This window comes from Lepidochelys kempii, chromosome 1 (assembly GCF_965140285.1).
Source record: "Lepidochelys kempii isolate rLepKem1 chromosome 1, rLepKem1.hap1, whole genome shotgun sequence".
NCBI classification, from domain to species: domain Eukaryota; kingdom Metazoa; phylum Chordata; order Testudines; family Cheloniidae; genus Lepidochelys; species Lepidochelys kempii.
In genome coordinates this window covers 153,038,134-153,057,634 of record NC_136380.1, presented here as the reverse complement: position 1 = coordinate 153,057,634, position 19,501 = coordinate 153,038,134, and the positions used below count along the sequence as shown (strand labels likewise).

Genomic DNA, 19,501 nt, shown 5'->3' with positions numbered 1-19,501 from the left:
GTAGCTTCATGGACTCCACCCTATGTGCCCAGACCAGTACCAGCTGTAGTAAGAAGAGAGAGCAAATCCCTTGCTAGGGACTGGAAGCGACTATCTTCATGCTGAAATGGATGCAAGCCACTAAATCAGCAGGGCGCCGCCTGGAAAAGTTTTGTTCCTAGAAGTTAGAAATATAGGCAGGGAATAAAATGAGAGGCAAATGCAAGCTAGTGCACCAGGGATATAGTCCAAAACGTGAGACATTCAGTGTCATGGACCAACTATGACTTCAGTAAAGAGACTGAAGGACAGCAAACAAAAAGGGGAGGGGGAACCAGTACAATTTGTGGTGTATCCACAAAGGCAGGGGGCTGAACTCAATTAGTTCACCAGAATCACAAGACCGCAAATACTCACATACTTCCTAACAAGCAATTACATGATACACACTCTACTTTAGACATTTTAGGAACTTTTCCAGAAATCTTACCTCAGGTTGTATTCACCCTCCATGACTGGGACTGAGTCTCTAAAAGCCAGAATGGCTGTTTGCTGCCTCTTGTGGGATGCACTTGGAAAGCCCAGGTGTGCACCCTGATAGGGGTGGAACTGTATGTTAAAAAAAAAAAAAAAAGAAAAAAGGAGAGAGACTCTGCTGAGGGAAGTTTGCAAACGAAGGAACAGAAAGTTCTGTAGTCACAGAGTGTGCTCAGAGATGATTTCAGCAGTATACCAAGTTCTTAGGAAGCACATATTATGGAATATGTCATCTGCTTGTATTTTTTTCTTCAGAATCTAGTCACACACTTACTAAACCTGTTAAAGGTTTGCATTGTGCTTTTGTGAGAGCCTCCTTTTCCCTATTGGGGATGTTAGTGTTCTGTTTAAACTCTGTGTTGAACAAAAAAGATCTTGGAGTGAGAAGCTACAAGAACCATCCCCGGTGCCATGGAAGCTGGACACAACATGGAAAAAGTATTTAAAAACAATCAAATCTCCCAGTACTAATGTTGCAAAATTACATAGAAAAGCATGCAAAATTCCAGCAACACCACAAGAGAAACATAGGTAAAAACATCTTATTCTGTGCCTTGGAAAAGAAACTTATTTTCTTCTCCCATGCATAAGAACAATAATCTTATGTGGCCTTCTCCCATACACCACTGGGTTTTCCAAAACCCCTTCTCCACAGTCAGGCACCTTATGTCTCATATAAGATGAGATCATAAATGTGTGGTATTTTACAGCATTATAAAGGCCTCAACCTTCCCATAAAGTAATACACTTTTTAAAACTTTTTCTCCTTTCCTTTTCCCTTCCTTCCCTCCAGTTTTTCTCTCCTTCTTCTGTATACCTTGGTGCCCCTTGTGCTCTGGCTCTGTCATTGTTGGCATTGCCTGAGTCTAATTTTTCAGTAAAAAGAAAAGGAGTACTTGTGGCACCTTAGAGACTAACCAATTTATTTGAGCATAAGCTTTCATGAGCTCACGAAAGCTTACGCTCAAATAAATTGGTTAGTCTCTAAGTGCCACAAGTACTCCTTTTCTTTTTGCGAATACAGACTAACACGGCTGTTACTCTGAAACCTAATTTTTCAGTGTTTAATGATTTTTTTTAATATTGTGCTTTTTCTCTCCCACCATACTCCATTCATCTCCTTCCTCCAGGAGATTTTTTTTCTCTTTCAGTCCCGCTTTCTATCTAGCTCTCTATTTTTCTGTCATTTTCTCTCTCCTGTTGGATATTACTTTGCTCTGATTGTAATCTCCCTTCCCTTTTTCAAGGCTGACTCTGCTCTATAAGAACTCTTTCTTCCCTGTTCCCCCAGGTTAATTTTCTTCTCTCTTCTCCATATCCACTTTCAATGTCTTCCTCCTCCCCTTTCTTTTTCTTTTCCTTTTCCCTGTGTCCTTTTTCAGTTTCTCCCTTTCCTTCCCATGTCCCAGTTCAACTGCTCCTTGTTTTCTCCTCCCCATGTCCTATTTCTCCTTGTTCTCTTCTCCCCATGGGTCTGACCCAATTCCCAGTGAAGTCAACAAGAACCTTTCCATTAACCTGAATGGAAGTTGGATGTCTTTCAACCTCCCACCGCTTTACCCTTGTCATAAATATAAAGGGAATGGTAAACACCTTCAAAATCCCTCCTGGCCAGAGGAAAAACCCTTTCACCTGTAAAGGGTTAAGAAGCTAGGATAACCTTGCTGGCACCTGACCAAAATGACTAATGAGGAGACAAGATACTTTCAAAGCTGGAGGGGGGGAGAAATAAAGGTTCTCTCTGTCTGTTGTTTTTGCCAGGTACAGAAAAGGAATGGAGTCTTAGAACTTAGTAAGTAATCTAGCTAGATATGCATTAGATTCTGTTTTGTTTAAATGGCTGAGAAAATAAGCTGTGCTGGAGAGAATGTATATTCCTGTTTTTGTGTCTTTTTGTAACTTAATGTTTTGCCTAGAGGGGTTCTCTATGTTTTGAATCTGATTACCCTGTAAGGTATTTACCATCCTGATTTTACAGAGGTGATGCTTTTACTTTTTCTTCAATTAAAATTCTTCTTTTAAGAACCTGATTGCTTTTTCGTTGTTCTTAAGATCCAAGGGTTTGGGTCTGTGTTCACCTATGCAAATTGGTGAGGATTTTTATCAAGCCTTCCCCAGGAAAGTGGGTGTAGGGTTTAGGGAGGATTTTGGGGGGAAAGATGTTTCCAAGTGGGCTCTTTCCCTGTTATATATTCGTTAGACGCTTGGTGGTGGCAGCAATAAAGTCCAAGGGCAAAAGGTAAAATAGTTTGTACCTTGGGGAAGTTTTAACCTAAGCTGGTAAAAATAAGCTTAGGGGGGTTTTCATGCAGGTCCCTACATCTGTACCCTAGAGTTCAGAGTGGGGAAGGAACCTTGACAACCCTATATTCTCTTTCAACCCCTCTCACTTTCCCTCTATAGCCTCACCAACTCCTGTTTAAGTTTCTCTGATTCTCTCTCCTACTCATACCCTCTTTCAAATTTTCTCCTCCCTAGGTCCTGCTTTCGCTTTTTCTTTCTCACTCCTCTCCCTGCTCCATTTCTCTCTCATCCCAGGCCTTTTCATGTATCTACCTCAAGCCAAACAGTCTGCCTCATCTATATTTTAGCTGGTTATCCTAGCAATCTAGTCTTTTATTCCACACCCACCACTGTTGTATCTAGGCACCTTACAAGTTTTAACTGAAATAAAAGATTAGTGTGCGTGTGTCTCTCTCTTCCTCTCCCAGAAATATATGCTTTGTTTTGATTGTAGTGTCCTTCCCTTCCCTTCCCCAGTAATTATTGTAGGAATGAAAAGCCAAGAACATGAGTTTCAAAAAGCAGTGAGGTCAATGCTCATTGTTTTTTGCAGGAGTGAATCCCATAATCTCTCTCACGTGGGAGAGGACATGATTTGTCTGTGTTAAAGTCAATGTGAAGATTACAATATATCTCATTGGGAGCTGGATCAGACCCTTCAGAGGAGAGAGAGGTTGAAAGAGGGCATAAGAAGAGAGACATATGTGGGGAAAGGTTCATAACTGGGCATGGGGAGAATACAGAGAAAAGAGAAAGGTTAAAAGAAGACCACACTCCCTGAGAGATCTCCTCTCTCTCTCTCTCTCTCTGCAATCATGTTCTCCCAGGAAAGCTACATTTCTCCAGAATAATGGACCAGCTACCAGAAGGTTGTGGGTAGAAACTGACCCAGGGAATAGGAAGAAGGAGGATTCACCATTTGTGATCTCATCTTCGTCCTCCCCCAGCTCTCATCTGCTGCTTCTCCCAAACACCTGCACTAGGCAGGAAAACAGGAGGTGCAAACCTGAGGATTCTGCCTCATCTAGCCCAAACCCTGGAAGATGCCTCCATTCACAGGCTCCAAAAGGAGCCATTAGTCCAGGGAGGGGCCTGGTGGATGAATCCTCCCCAAACCTTCCACAAAGACAGGAGAAGGGGATAGGAAGGAACATGTTCTGAGGGTCTCCCCTGATCTTTCCACAGGACCTAGAGGGAGGAGGCAATAGAAATCAGTGAGGTGAGGGCAGTTGGTGTAGTGCCATGGACTTCTCCCAACCCTTCCACAGAACTAGAAGATGAGGAGAGGAGCAGTCTTGTCCCTGGGGTTGAGGTCCTCTTCCAAACCTTTCCATAGGGCTGGGAGATGAGAAGTACTTGAAGTGGGGCCTGGGTGGGGGAAGCAGTAAGAACCTGGTGAGGGCAGGGTGGGAGGCAGCTGAGCTTTCCACAGGGTTAGGAGGCACTTCACTTCCTTTGGGGGAGGAAATAGTGCTCAGGAGTACTTGTTGCACCACCAAAGGCTATGTGCAAAACCCTTGTGTTAAGGCAAGACTTTGCAAATTAAATCTTTCAATCTTTTCATTTTGCCAAAATTCAAATCAGTAATGCCCCTTTAAATAAATAACATGGATCAGTAAGTTAAAACTCCCTGAGTCTTGTTGTATTTAGTCACCATGTTTTTTCAACCCATCAGCAGTAAATCTGTACTTGCCATGATGCTCCTGTAATCAGAATTAGAGTTCCTGTAGGTTTCATTTTCTCTTCCTTTCCCTCTGCTAGGAAAACATGGGGCGGGGGAAGTGGTAAAACTCTACTTTAATACCACCCACCATTTCCCCTCTCCTGAACATAACTCTCAACTCCTTCTTTGGCTGCTTAGTGACTCTCCCTTGGTGTTTAAGACTTTGCAGCACATACAGTGTGACAGCAATTCAATGGCCTAGTCTCAGACCCTTAGAATACCAATATCAGGGGAAATGTCCTGTTCAGGGGCCAGAGACGACCTGTACCTGCTGATAGCAGAGTGAGGGCTTTGGCAGTGTTACAAGTAGCGGGGGGGGGGGAAGATGATCCCCAATATTCCACCACACATTGCTTCTGTCAGGGGCCTGTACTGTTACTTCTCTGTCCACTGCCAGCAGCTCTATGGGGCTGATGTAACCTCCATATGTCATGTACTGGGGGTGAGGAGGAAAAGAAACCACAGAGGGTTTGGGGGGTGGATGTCTGGTGAGCTAAATTGTATTATGGGTAGTTCCTTGGCCCACTGAACATTTTGGTGGAGGAGTAGGCATAGAGCCCACTGCAACTCCCTCCATGATCTGACCATTCTCAGGCATTATGTGTGGTCCCCAGTGGTCTGATCATTCTCAGGACTGGTCAGACTTGTATAAACCCTCATAGGTATATTATCTCCTTATTCCCATAGAAGGGGGGCCTTAGGATATGGCCTTAAACCAATTCTTGTAACAACACTGCAAGGATAGAAAATACACGTGTGCATAGATGTCAAATTATGATTGCTGTGGAAACCACAGCGTTGAATTTTTTGACTTGTGTGTGATTTAAATGTCAGCCTGTAATATTAACATAGTGGGGTATTGCACTGAATATGTTATAATTTTAAAGAAACATCTGCAGGGAGGAAAAGACAATAACACTGTGTCCTTTCAAATTAAATATAACCCAATGATAATAGCTTGAAACGTGTGTAAAAATTGCGAGACTTCAAAAGCAGTGATTTACAGGTTGGATAGAAAGCTAATCATGTTAACATGCAGAAGAAGAGAAAGGACTGGAGTGTAAATGAAGCAAGAGGAGAAATACCATCATCTGGGAGAAGGAAGAACAGACATGCAAAATGAGCATATTATTGGTATAAAACAATAAAGATCATCATGCTATATTGAACTATAGTTTGAGTACTTAATTCCACTGTATATGTGAACATATAGTCTCATCTCCGAAACAGAATCAGTAGCCTAACGAACTAGAAGGTTGCAAAGCAGATCAAGTTCTTTGTGCCACTTATTAAATCAAATGTAACATTTTTGCAAAATTCTTGTATTTCAGAGTACCTAAGACGAGCATGTCTGATGGTGAGGTGGCAAGGTACTAGGCTGTCATATACATTTGAGGAAACCTCAAGACTCTCACTTCAGAGAATAGTAAAGAACTGCTGTAGCTCAGACATGATTAACTTTGGTCCAATGAGGGATGAGAGCCATCTTTCTCTAAGGTTTCAGAGGAACAGCCGTGTTAGTCTGTATTCGCAAAAAGAAAAGGAGTACTTGTGGCACCTTAGAGACTAACCAATTTATTTGAGCATGAGCTTTCGTGAGCTACAGCTCACTTCATCAGATGTTTACCGTGGAAACTGCAGCAGACTTTATATACACACAGAAATCATGAAACAATACCTCCTCCCACCCCACTGTCCTGCTGGTAATAGCTTATCTAAAGTGATCAACAGGTGGGCCATTTCCAGCACAAATCCAGGTTTTCTCACCCTCCACCCCCCCACACAAATTCACTCTCCTGCTGGTGCTAGCCCATCCAAAGTGACAACTCTTTACATAATCAAGTCGGGCTATTTCCTGCATAGATCAAGGTTTTCTCACATCCCCCCCACCCCCATACACACACAAACTCACTCTCCTGCTGGTAATAGCTCATCTAAACTGACCATTCTCCAGGTTTAAATCCAAGTTAAACCAGAACATCTGGGGGGGGGGGGTAGGAAAAAACAAGAGGAAACAGGCTACCTTGCATAATGACTTAGCCACTCCCAGTCTCTATTTAAGCCTAAATTAATAGTATCCAATTTGCAAATGAATTCCAATTCAGCAGTTTCTCGCTGGAGTCTGGATTTGAAGTTTTTTTGTTTTAAGATAGCGACCTTCATGTCTGTGATTGCGTGACCAGAGAGATTGAAGTGTTCTCCGACTGGTTTATGAATGTTATAATTCTTGACATCTGATTTGTGTCCATTTATTCTTTTACGTAGAGACTGTCCAGTTTGACCAATGTACATGGCAGAGGGGCATTGCTGGCACATGATGGCATAGATCACATTGGTGGATCTCTAAGAACACCATCTATTTGATAATCCATTGAGTGACAAGGAGGGCAGCTAAAAAATAGTGCATGCCCCATGTGCTGAAGAACACTGTATGCTAATCGTGCAGTGAACTGAAGGGACCCCAAAATAAGTGATAAGCCCTGCACATAGTCTTGGAAGACACCCTCTCCCTTCCAAAAGAACATATAGATTCTGTTGATGGAAACACAAGGGGGTTTACAGACTCGTGTGTCCTAATCACTTACAAATAATGGGAAAGACTTCAAAAGTGCATCTTTATTTCTTTTGCAAGGAAAACTAAAAGTGGATTGAAGTCATGAAAAATGCAGAGTTGGGGCATTCCTCTCAGTGTATTACATCTGTATTAACTTTGCTCTGCCTTCTTTGGCATTGTTGCTCATGACCACCTATCTTTATTACCTTAAGGCCTGGGCAAAGGTAGTCAGTCCACTCTTGCTCCTTATAACACCACCCAAAAGAGGGTTGTAAAGGAAAGTGGAGATAAGGCCTTATGTGCATGAATAGAAGACAAGTAAAATGAAAAGCTCTGTGTAAGCTCAGAGGCTTGTCTCTCTCACCAGCAGAAATTGGTCCAATAAAAGATATTACCGCATCACTTACCTTAGGCATTTTAAAAACGTTTACTCTGAGTTCCTAACTCAGTTTTGAAACTGAGACGTAGGCACCTATGTCTCTTAGGGACTTCTGAAATTTTTAGCCCCTCTACTAAGGTGTGGTCCACATTATGGAAACATTTGAGAGAGCCTTTTATACGTTATTAAATATTGTACTAATGATGCTAGTGAGAGCTGAAAAGACTACACATTCTTCTTTGTTAAAACCTGATTTCTTACTGTTTTCAAATTCACATTTGTTTTCAGTATTCTGCACTCAAATGCAATTTACTACCTTTTTGTAAGTGCATGCAGACCATTCTAACAACCACCTTGTTCCTCCTCCTCCCCATACATGCTCACTGCTGGTATATTTTCCTTTCAGTGTGTGTGTGTGTGTGTGAAGGGAGATGTTTGAGAGAGAGAGAGAGCGAAACACTCCCCTTAATGCTAACGGCAATTAGATGGCACATCAAAAGAAGAATATAATGTACTTTAGCAACATACACTAGCTTCCTGCATTGATGGCTCTGCTTTCAGCAGGGCTAATTATACACGCTGACATTTTTCAAAGTATTGATTGGTGATCAGCTATCATCTTTAAATTAAAAATCAGCCCGTCCGTATAACAATAGTAAGTTAATAAAAGTAGTAGTATTCAAACAAGGAAGCACCATGGAATCACATCACATAACATTATTATCCATTCAATTCAAAACTCAAAAATGGCCAGATAATGAAATCAGGTCCGGAGCTGGTCTGGAGTTTTGGGGGAGGAGGGGTGGTGTGAATGGGTTTGAAGAGAAAGGGGAGTGAACTGGGAAGGAAACAGTCCAGGGGGAAAATGGCCTCATGGGGGTGCAGAGGGAGAACATTAATGAAAATCATGGTAGCCCAAGTGGGAAGGCAGCTGTTGAGGCAGGTGGTATAAGCCACCTTGTATGTGATCCTGTGATCATTACTCAGGCAAAACTCTCATTGAAGCCAATTGAAGTTTAATCTAAATAAAGACAGTGGTATTAGTCTCACCCTGTGTAGACTGTATATAGCTGTAGGACCTAGTGGTGAGTAAGTGCCTTTGTTGGCCTTTTTTAGCTAGAGCGTTCTAAACATCCACTTTTGTTACTAACATGTGAAAAGCCCAGAATGATATTGTACCTGCCAACATCCTTCAACAAAAAAGCAGTAGATTGTCCATTTTCTTAATTGTTCATATATTTGCATAAATTCAGGCAGAACCCATTATAAGCATGTGCATTCCCATTTTAAAGTTATACAATAATAAGGTGCCAGTGTGGGGAGATAACTACATGCATTTGGGGGGTATCTAGATTGCTTATCCTAGGTGCCATACATGCGAGTTGAGGAAATAAATACATTTCCAATAATATTTCTATTCCCCTTTTCATGAAGACAAGTCTTCAGAGGCCGATTTCAAACTTGACTAGGATGAAATAGGAAATCTGAGAAACATGGATATTAAAAATAGAAAAAAGAAAATGTTTTCTTAGGATAAATGCCTTGTTAGAGTCTCTTGGGAATCTGGATTTGGATAATCTACATTATGAGAAAAGCAAGGGGAACAGAAGATTACTTTTAAATATTTTAGAGCCAGAGCTATAGTTCTGCACATGCAAAAACCACTCTCAGCTTTCAGATAATAGCCTTCTTCCCCACTGAGCCAAGAACCAACAAAAGCAGTAGACTGGTCAGGTTTCCCCGTAGATCAGAAAGAAGGGCTAAAAGGTAGTATTTTATCTAAGGTACCTAATCTTTGTTTTTACACAGTCCCCACCAGTGCAGTGCCCGGAAAAGCAGCAGATTTGGCAGGTCTTATCATTCTCCAGACACTTAGCTAAAACAGCAATCAGCGGCATGCCAACAACTCGGGCCAAGAGTGTTTCGTCCATATCTGAGTAATGTGGGGATCTTTCATGCATGGATCTCAACCTCTTCTGCGTGGGGGACGAAAGGGAGAGGAGGTCGTGCACTGTCATATCACCTTCTCTCTTCATTTCTTGGACCCCAGTTAAGATTCTTTTCAGGGCTGGGATTAGGGTGGGAGGAACTGGGCAGGCCTGGCCAGCAACGGGCAGTCTATGACTGGGTGGGGACAGGCCCTAACTTGTATTACCTTTTCTGCCGGACCCTTTCACTTTAAGGAGCATCCTTAAACAGCAGTGCCGGGGGAGGAGTTAGGGCCTCTGCATAGTCAGCCCCAGCCTCCTGTGAGTCCAGGGGCAGAACTCAGCATTCCAGGGCAAAGGCTGGGGGAAGGGTTAAATTCCTCCCTATCCACCCCTCCCCCCACAGAATGATGTGGAAGAAATTCAAGGAGGAAGTCTTCACACAGCATTCCTCCTCACAGACTCCCTCCCCTGCAGCAGCAGGTAGGTCCGCAAGAGGGGTGGACCTGATGACATGCAAAACTGTGGATTACTGTGAATTATTACATTAGATACATTGCCCGTTTTCTCAACCTAAATACAATGTATAAGTGGGAAACTTTTAATAAACAGGCTGGTCTGCTCAAATAGTCATAGGTACCAGTTCTAGGACCGTAGGGCATAAGCAATGTGCAATATACCCAGCTTTTAACATGAAGATGCTACTGCAAAATAGCCCTGAGCAATTACAGAGGGGGTGGGGGGCGGAAAGGAAGAATTATTTTAGAATTATTTGTATGTAGATAATCCTAATAAAAAGATCCAACACTGTTTAATTAATACTATGACAGATCCTACAGACCTCACTAGACAAGCTCATTTAATGGCTGGTGATTTTAATACAGAGGCACCACCTGCTTTTTCTCTAATCTCTCGAAGGTTTTTATATACCATCTATTCTACGAGCAAGCACGACACAAAAGCCCAGAACTAAAAGGTGTTTTTCTCACTCCATTACACTCGGGCAGATAAGTATGAACTTGTGTGAGGGGGGACTTTCTTTTTAAAGAGCATGGATTCTCGCAGACAGGTAGTAACAACAAACTGAGTAATTGCAAAGCAAAGTCATTTTTGCAAATGCCTTTTCTAAAGGGGTTTGTAACTTGATTAATACAATTAATTTGGACCTAAACTTGGCATGCCAGGCCTCAGTCCGAAAATGAATTACTTTACAAATTTGACACTAGTATTTTTGGACATTTCTAATTTTTCAAAGTGACAAACAAATGACCAAAAACCTCCGCAAAAATCCATGTGACCAATTGTGATTAATTTTGCCGTATTGAACTCTTTACTTGCACTCTGCCCAGATTTATGGTCTGTTATATCTCACCTCCTATTTTTTGTCTATATGTTATCTTCTTAGATAAATAAGTCCTTTGCGACATGGGCTGTATGCTTTGGCTAAGTCGCTAAGCTTTAGAGCACCAACCATGCTGCTGGCCAAATATAAATGATGTAATGTTAAAATCTGTAGGAAAGGGCTCTATGGGAGGAAATCTCTGCAAGGATCTTCTCACAGAATCATTTCCCACTAGCCCAAATTATCTCATCAGTGGGGAGGAAGATAGGTTTTTACTGTCCCTCTTTGCCTATGGAATAGGGTGCAGAGCCCTTCCTCAAACCTACCAGATACCCACTTGAGTGGCCAGGCCCATTTCAATGGAAGCCTTGTGTCTTGGCACCAGCTGTGGCCCATGGTGGAGATCCAGTTTCCACTGAAGCCAAGCTACCAGGGATTCACCTGGCTGCAGCAGGAGTGGGGCCTATGTAGAAGAGGTAATACCACCTCAAGCTATATTTGCTTTCACAAGCTAGGTCTATTGGGAAGGAGATGAGTCAATGATAGTCCTGCCCAGCTCTACCTAATCTCCATCCTTTGACCCTGCATGGACCTCGTACAGCATGGAGCACCCTCTGCAGGGTGTGGAAGGCATGAGGGTGCCATTGAGATGAGCCCTTCATTCGACACAGCAATGGCGAGAGCCACATCTGGCCCAACAGATGTCAGATTTTCCTGTGGGATGCCTCAGTGTTTCTAATCAAGGTTAGTGTCAAGATATTGGTTTCAGATCATTAATCTGTCTCTATGTCAGAACTGGACATAGAAAGTATAATGTTTAGGCCCTTCTTTCCTTGATCGGTATTAGGGAGGGAAGAAGAAAACCTTATTGTACCATGTTCTTCTTATAAAGACAGGCAGCTGTTGAAGGCTTCTCTGGAGTTGGGGATGTTAGAAGTAGTCCCAGTGGAAATGGAGTGGTGGGCAGAGTGCCGGCAAAGAGATCAAAGCTGTGAAATAAATACACAGTTTATTCAATGGTTACGGAAATACAATTGACCCGTAGCTGCCATGAACATAAGTGGTATTTAGATTTTGCCTGTATCTTTAAAAGCAGGGAGAAAAATCAGATGGAAATTAACTACAAAAAACCTGTGCAAATGTAAAATGAATGCTGCAAATGTAAACACATAAAAAGTTAAATCTCCCATAGCAACATCAACTCTTTCACATCGCACATATTATATAGGAAGGTAAACACCTGACATCCAAAGTAATAATCAGAAGTAATATGTATGCAGCAGCTGATACTGTAAGAACCTTAACTGGGCTACTTCTTGACTTCTGTGTTGTTGCATTTGCAACCTTAGGCCCAAATTATGGCTATGTTGTGCAGGTGCACCAGATCGGGGAGGGGGCCCAAGAAGCCCTTTTCCCCATGCACACCCAACAAAGAAGGTAGCCATTATATAACTGCAGGGAAATGAGAGGCAGGGACCAGCTAGCAATGCAGGCAGAGCTAATGGCTTTATCGAGGGATTCGTCTGCATGGGGCAGGACATAACAGCAGAGCAGTTTTTCAAAGGCACAGAAAAAAACAGTTCTCAAAATGTTTCCACCGCTGCTAGTAAAGGCATATAATGCCACCAGCCACCACCACTTGGGTAGTGTGCTGCCTCCTCCAGTGTACCTCTGCCTCCCAGGAAGCATAGTTTTGCTCTTCACATTGTATTAACCTAAGTACTTGCACTCAGCATTTTATGAGAGTCCTACACTCTTCCATTCCCAATTACTTTCCTGTGTGCAGACTGGCATGCACCTTTGCCATCCCAACAGTTTACCAGCCAGGGGCTCATTGTGCACACTTGACAGAACTATACAATATGCTTTGTGAAATGTACATTTAATCCAACACAAAATTTCATCCATCCAGGACTGCAGCCCATGGCCGTAATGCCCTTTGGCCACCATATCCCCAGTATCCTCCAAGGATGTTAAACCAGCCCCCTGCTAAGATGAAGCCATGACTTCTCCAGCTAACTTTTGCCCTTTTGTGGCTTTATATGCAGAAAGGTATGATTTAGCACTTAAACCACAGTGGTGTACATACAACTCTCTCATACAACTGACATATTCCATGAACAATGCCTTGTAGTAGTTGGTAGACAGCATATATAGAGAGTTGCAACCAGTTTGTAAAGTATGCAAAGCGCTTTAAGACTTAATTATTACTCTACCAATATCTGAAATAGTTTACTTGGTTTATTTTCTTATCATCAGAGGTGAGTTAAAAAATACTACTACTTCACAAATTGTACCTCTTCTGGTTAAATAACAATTTTGTAGTTTTTTTTTTAAAACTTGCCTTTTCTTGTAAGTCATATCCTTGGAGAACGCTCCATTCACTACGTTGTTAGACTGCAGCTTTGAGGGAGAAACTTCTTAAAGGCAGATCCTGTCTGTAAGCATGATTTAATCTGAAACCAGAATTGCTTTATTGGCCCAAACTAATGGTTTATCTAGTCCAGTATCTAATCTCCGGTTTCAGAGTGACAGCCGTGTTAGTCTGTATTCGCAAAAAGAAAAGGAGGACTTGTGGCACCTTAGAGACTAACCAATTTATTTGAGCATATGCTGTAGCTCACGAAAGCTCATGCTCAAATAAATTGGTTAGTCTCTAAGGTGCCACAAGTCCTCCTTTTCTTTTATCTAATCTCTAGCATTTACAAATGCTTAATGCTTCAAAGGGCGATACAATGCCCAGTAATACAGCTAATTGTGCAACACGGTACCATTAAGGGAGATTTCTTCCCAATCAATTTATGGCATGAAGACTCAGAGTGGTGGACTTTGTAATTGTATCCTTGCTACTGAAATTTCAGATGTTATGATTTATATGTCATTTTAAAACATATTTTTAAACTAAGTTGTTTTCTTCAATAACATGACAACAACGAATTCCATACTTTGGACTTTGCATTGGAAAAATATTCATTTTTATCTATTTTTAAATTCAAAGACTTTTTATTTCATCAAGGGTGCTCTTTTACTTAAATCATATGAATAAGTAAACAGAAGAACTTGAATGGCTTCTCTACAGTCCTTTATATTATATACTCGTATATCACCTTAAGCTTTAAGGTTTTCTCATATGGAAACTTTCTACTCCCAAATACCTCTAATAATTTTCATTGTTCTCCCTCTGAACCTTTTCTATTTCTGTTATATTTTTAGATGTGTCCAAAATTGAATGTAATATTCAAGATGAGAATATACTATCAATTTACTAATGGATATTTTCTACTATTGTATTTGTAGTTTTGATCAGCACTATAAATTGAGTATACACTAAATCTTTACTGTGAGAGATTACAACTAATTCGGAATTAGATAGTTAAACTTAAAATAACAGGGCCTGTCTTTTTAATAAGCAATTTTAAACACAGATAGTGTTGTAGCCTTAAGATGGTTTATCTGGCAAGACTCTGATACAAAACTAGATAATAAAGCAGAACAAGTTCTTCCTCCAAAACTTCCAGGAGTACAAAATTTAAAACAATCCCAAGGCAAGGCATCATTTACCTCATGTTTATCGGGCTTTGTTCACTAATAGAGAGCCTTACCACCTGAGAAGTTAGGAATCCCTTATATACTTCTCATTACCCCTGATATTTTTCCATGCACAACCCTATTGAGAAGGAGATACACTAGACTAGTAAAACAGACTGATTAGCAATGTTACTACTAAAGAGAGAGTTAGGTTAAAAAGCCAGTTATGTTTTCCAAGGTCTCCTCAGTTATGTCATTAATAAATACTTTGATTTATTAGGAACATAGGACCGGAAGGGACCTTCTAGTGCCCTGCTATACCAGTCATATAAGCTTGTTCATAAACTTATCAAACTCCATCTTTCAAACAAATTGGGTTGTCTGCCCTGGTCCCCAACTGCTCCTATTGGAAGGCTGTTCCAGAATCTCACTCCTTTCATGGTTAGAAACCTTCTAATTTCCAGTTTAAATTAGCACTGGAAGCACTGATGAACTTTAAAATACATTTTAACATTTAAACTGTTTACTTTCTTCACTTTACTCAACTTGGACAATGAAAACTGACCCGCTGGTATCAGTGTCTGGTTCTCATGCACTAGTACAATGTCACAGTGAGACGTTGAAAAGAGTGTTGGGGAATTTTTAAATCTAAGCAAAGGCGGTTTTTGTTTGTTTGTGCACATGCTGCATGGCAGTGTCGTTTTAAGTACATTTAAGATATATACAAACTATTAGCCTTTCTGAGCAAGAAAAAATTGAAAGTGATATTGTGCCTGAAGATTAAGTGTATATTATCACTGAACATAAGTATTTCATGACGTGAAAAGCAAAGCTGTTAACCCTATCTGTTTGTCATATGCACACGTATATTGTAATCATAAGTATACTGTAATGTTACTTAGGACTTATTCAAGGGCAAGCCTTTACCAAACAATAAAATGTACTATGTGCTACACCACCTAATATTACATATATATGTAGAGAGAAAGAGAGAACTAATTACAGGGCCTATTACTTCAGCAAATGGGAAAAAATGCACAGAGAATAAAATCTATACCATTCTGGTAACATAGAGCTGGTTGCTAGTAACCATTAATGTATATTGTCAAATACTTTAGTTTAAACAGGGATTGACCTTTATATTGGTATACATACATCTTGACAGACTATTCTCACTCTGTTTAACAGTTGAAGTAACTTAAAACATATTGTGTAAGGTATATTTACTAGACCCATTTTTAGCAGTTTTGCATATGTTGGCTAGTCCTCACTAACAAATTACCCCTTTATATCCAGCGCCTTGTAACATAGCACTGGAAATACAATTTTAAATTCATTTAGAGATGCAATTAACATATTTAGGTTGTGTATGTGAATAATTAGTATTTAATACAAGTAGGGAACAGGGAGTATAACAAAAAAAGTTAAGCCAATCTTAGTCAATACATTTGCTTCTTTATTTAGAATATACTCTACATCTGGATTAAAAAAAAGTTTTAAATAAGCTTCAGTACATGTACACTAATGGAACCCATCATCCGTCCAGTGATACAGGGATGTAGTTTAGTAAACTGGCTCTGTCCTGGGTAATAAATGGAATTTTTACAACAGTTTTATTATTTTCATTGGCTTATTTTCAGCCTCATATCAGCCAGCTATACAGCCAGCACATACAGGTACAAGTCATCAGTCTCCTTACTTAGAGGGGAACAATAATTCCTCACCCTGGACAGAACAAAAATTCGAATAAACTAATATTGATTAATGTACACCTTTCTCTGTTTGTGCGTTGGTAAAAAATAAGAGGCCTGCAATTCTACGATCATGCAAAGAAATCTTACACATTATATACACGTCTTTTATTGTTATAAAAGTAGTGCAAAACAGGAAAGAAAGAAGTGATGCAGTCTCCACTAGGAGGACGGCCGCCTCCGCCACCACACGCTCTCAGCAACTACTGGCCTCGGTCACCCTCCGTCATTCATTCTAAGCTCCCAGACTAGGAAACTGGATACACCCACGCCGCTTCGCTGCCGCCGCTGCGCAGGCAAAGATCCCCGCCGCCGTGCAGCGCATAGCTGCTCGCACACCCGGGCAGGATGTGCCCGCCATGCGTCACGGTCCCCTCCCCCTCCCGCTTGAACGTCCACCCGCCCCATGCACACGCACACACACACACGTCTGCCCCCCTCTCCCTGCCCCCCTCCTCCACGCTCGCAGTCCTTCATCCCTCCTCTGGCACGCGCCCCCACCCGCTTCCACTGTCACACACTCGCTCCCCCTCCATGCCCGTCCCATGCTCATCCCCCTCCATCTGCACGCGCGCACACACACACACGCTCCTCGTCCCCTGGGCGCGCTCCCCTGAGCCCCTCCCTCCCTCTCTTCCCCCCCCGCCCCCCGGCAGATAGGGATCCCTTGCTCGGAAGCACCCCCACCCACCCACCCACCCAGCCCATGCCAAGCCCTGCCCTGGCTCAGTGCCCCCAGTTGCTGAAGCCGATCTCCTGCTTGTATCTGTTGGTGAGCACGTTGGCCTTGCGGGTGAGTTTGGAGAGCACCGTGTGGAGTCCGCTCAGGTGATAATGGAATTGCTTCTCCAGATCCTCCTCCTCCACCGCGGGCTCCGGCAGGCCCCGGACAATGTCCCCGCTCAGCTTGTCCTTCTTCCGGCTGGCCTCCTCGGCGCCCTGCTGCAGCACCCCCCACTCGATGTCGTTGCGGATGGACTTGAGCAGCAGGTAATGGCTGTACATGTCCCTGCGGGAGAAGAAGGCGCCGGCGTCCCCCGGTGAGAGCTGGGGATCCCCCTCCCCGCAGCCGCCCCCCGAGTCCAGCTCCTCCAGCAGCAGCGGCACGTCCCGCAGCAGGCTGGGCACCATCACCGTCTGGTCCATGTTGTTGACGGCCCCGATGAAGCGGTTCATGGCGTTAAAGAGGGAGTGTTTCTGGCTGTAGGAGTCGCAGATCTGCATCATGTTGGCAGATGGGTGGGGTGCAATGCCAGTGATCACCGGGTGCCTGGGGAGCACGGACACAGCAGCTGGTTCCTTCTTCTGCCCCACCAAATCTCCTTGCAAGGGCCACCAGGAGCCAGGCCTTGTATCTCCAAAGCCTTCCCCCCGCTTGCTCGCTGCAACGCTCAAGGGCGGTTTGCTGGAATAGAGAAGGATAGATGCTGTTTAGATGGAAGGCATTTTGCGCCATGCGCCAACCCCCAGTTATCAGTACTTCCTCTTCCTACCCATAACCCTCTCTCAGAGCTTCACCTTTTTCTCCCCCTATCCTTCTGCAAACTCCTTCTTCACCCCCGTCCCCTTCAGCTCCCCGTTTTAATCCTAACCCCGCTCTGGGCTTTGCCTCCGATCTTTCCTCCTAACTCCGTGTACCTTCCAAGGCCGAGCCCTCCGTTCCTCCGCCCCCAAGGCTCCCTACCTCTCTGTGCAAATCTCCTCTGGCCTCAACCCTCTCCCGGTGGCCCCCTGCCCAATATCTCGCGGCATCCTTTATCAGCGCATCATCACCAAAGCCAGCAGCTAAGGGAGGCAACCGAGCTGCGTTTCGATTTCTCATTCAGAAGATGCAAGAGCAACTTCTTCCAGTCCACGCCCCACGGTTCAAAGAATGAGACTGGGGGATGGGGACGGCAAAGGGAGCGCCTCTGATGGCAGAAACACAATTCCTTGCAGCGGGAATAAATTAAAAGAGCCCCCTGTGAGCGTGACACGGCCACAGATCCATGCAAGCCGCCTCGGGAGCTCCCACGGCCATTCACCCCATCACCCGCTCAGATCAGGGGGACGCCGCAGGCAGCCCACACCCACCAAATGTCCTGTAGAGTCGAGCCTCACTGCCGGTTCTCTGGGTCTGGCTGCTGGTGTCCGGGTGTCCGTGCGCCACTGTGTCCCGCTGCGGCCGGTAGCCCTGCTCCCATTCCAGGAGGTGTATTTATAGCGTGTATGGTAAAATAAGGTGTTCCCAAGTGCCACCCCCTTGCAGTGCAGCAAGATAAAGGCGGCTCTGAGTGACCGCGAGTAATACCGGCTCCTGCTACAAGGGACGGGAAGGCGGCTCCGCCTCTCGCCTGACACCCATAAGGGGAGGGCGCAGCGCGCACCCGGAGGCAGATCCTGCCAGAGCTAGTGGCTGCGGGAGGGAAGCCGGGTGGGCGAGGTACCAGCTCCTGCTACAGCGCATCCCACCCATCACTCTACACCCCGGCCGGTGACGGGAAAGGAGCCAGCTACACAGCGGCGCGCAAACCCCTGTTTGCCTCAGGGCCGAATTTGGTCCTGTTTCCTCCGGATTGGATTGGTTTGTTATCTATAGCCACATCCATCCATGCCTATGTATAGGGACCAGCCGCTCCTGACTCAGTCCCGTAGGAGTCAGTGGGCAGAGCAGGACACAGCGCGGAGTGGAATGTTGACTCTCGCGCTGAATCAGTTCCGTATCGGCCGGATAAGCCATGCAAACAGTGGCAATGTGAGCCCAGGAGACAGACACCTCGGGCAACTGTCAGAGAGGCAGTTCGAGTAAGTACCCCAAGCATCCCAGCAGGATAGGTCTGGGCATTCGAAAAAGAAAACTCCCTCTGGTTCCCAGAGGGAACCAATTTAATAGAACACAATCTTCCTCCTCCTCCTTGCTCACACGAGGGATAGAGTGCAACATACCTTACGCCAGCTGCACCCAACCCCCAGGAGGAAAACCCCTAACACACTCAGCCTGGAATTCCACGCCTAGTCAACGAGCACACAGCATTCCCCAAACCATCCTAATCCTCCTGCTCTAACACAAAGCAATCTTACTTCTCCTCCCCAGACCCCGAAAGGAAAATCCACCCACCCCAATCTTCAAATTCCCGCCCCCCAACTCCAGAGAGAGAGTAACCCACCCATCTTTTTTTACGTACACCACTTAGCTACTCTGCAGATAAGCACTTTATACATGCCCTGTGGCTGGATAGACAGCCCCTCTCTCGAGACAATACCGACTTCAGACAGACGTGCTACCGTGCTTCAGCGATACTTGTGTACCTTGGTCCAAGAAAGAACTGGATTGTGTAACACACGCAAATCCTCCCCATGCCCAGAGAGACAGACTGTTACACCCAGCTTTAAACCTGTTTCCTAAACCTCAGAGAAGGGAGACTGTAAAACACCCAGTTTAAACTGCCTTTCGCTCCGCGGACCGTAATCCAAAAACAGGGAGTCTGGAACACACCCAGTTTTAAACCTCTTTCCCC

At 43.9% G+C, this 19,501-nt stretch overlaps 1 protein-coding gene across 3 annotated transcripts; it reads right to left on the bottom strand.

The window, feature by feature from the left end:
* Positions 1 to 16,705: 16,705 nt before the first annotated feature.
* Positions 16,706 to 19,076, bottom strand: MID1IP1 (MID1 interacting protein 1). Of its 3 annotated transcripts, none has more exons than XM_073358353.2 (2): positions 17,778 to 18,007; positions 16,706 to 17,409 (listed from the first exon to the last, which is right to left on the bottom strand). In XM_073358353.2, exon 2 carries the CDS (start codon positions 17,229 to 17,231, stop codon positions 16,731 to 16,733), a length of 501 nt encoding a protein of 166 aa, XP_073214454.1. In that variant the 5' UTR covers positions 17,232 to 17,409; positions 17,778 to 18,007; the 3' UTR covers positions 16,706 to 16,730. The 3 variants fall into 3 exon arrangements, 2 of the variants coding, with proteins under 2 accessions (XP_073214454.1, XP_073214445.1); XM_073358344.1 differs by lacking the exon at positions 17,778 to 18,007 and adding an exon at positions 17,689 to 17,776; XR_012160618.1 differs by lacking the exon at positions 17,778 to 18,007 and adding an exon at positions 18,078 to 19,076 and having other exon boundaries at positions 17,320 to 17,409.
* Positions 19,077 to 19,501: the final 425 nt, after the last annotated feature.

Bases quoted from the DNA above. Each gene is read 5' to 3' on its own strand.
- MID1IP1 (XM_073358344.1), bottom strand. From the start codon at position 17,756: ATGCCGCGAGATATTGGGCAGGGGGCCACCGGGAGAGGGTTGAGGCCA. The intron at 17,410-17,688 runs GTAGGGAGCCTT...TCTCTATTCCAG, and splicing joins GAGGAGATTTGCACAGAGAG to CAAACCGCCCTTGAGCGTTG.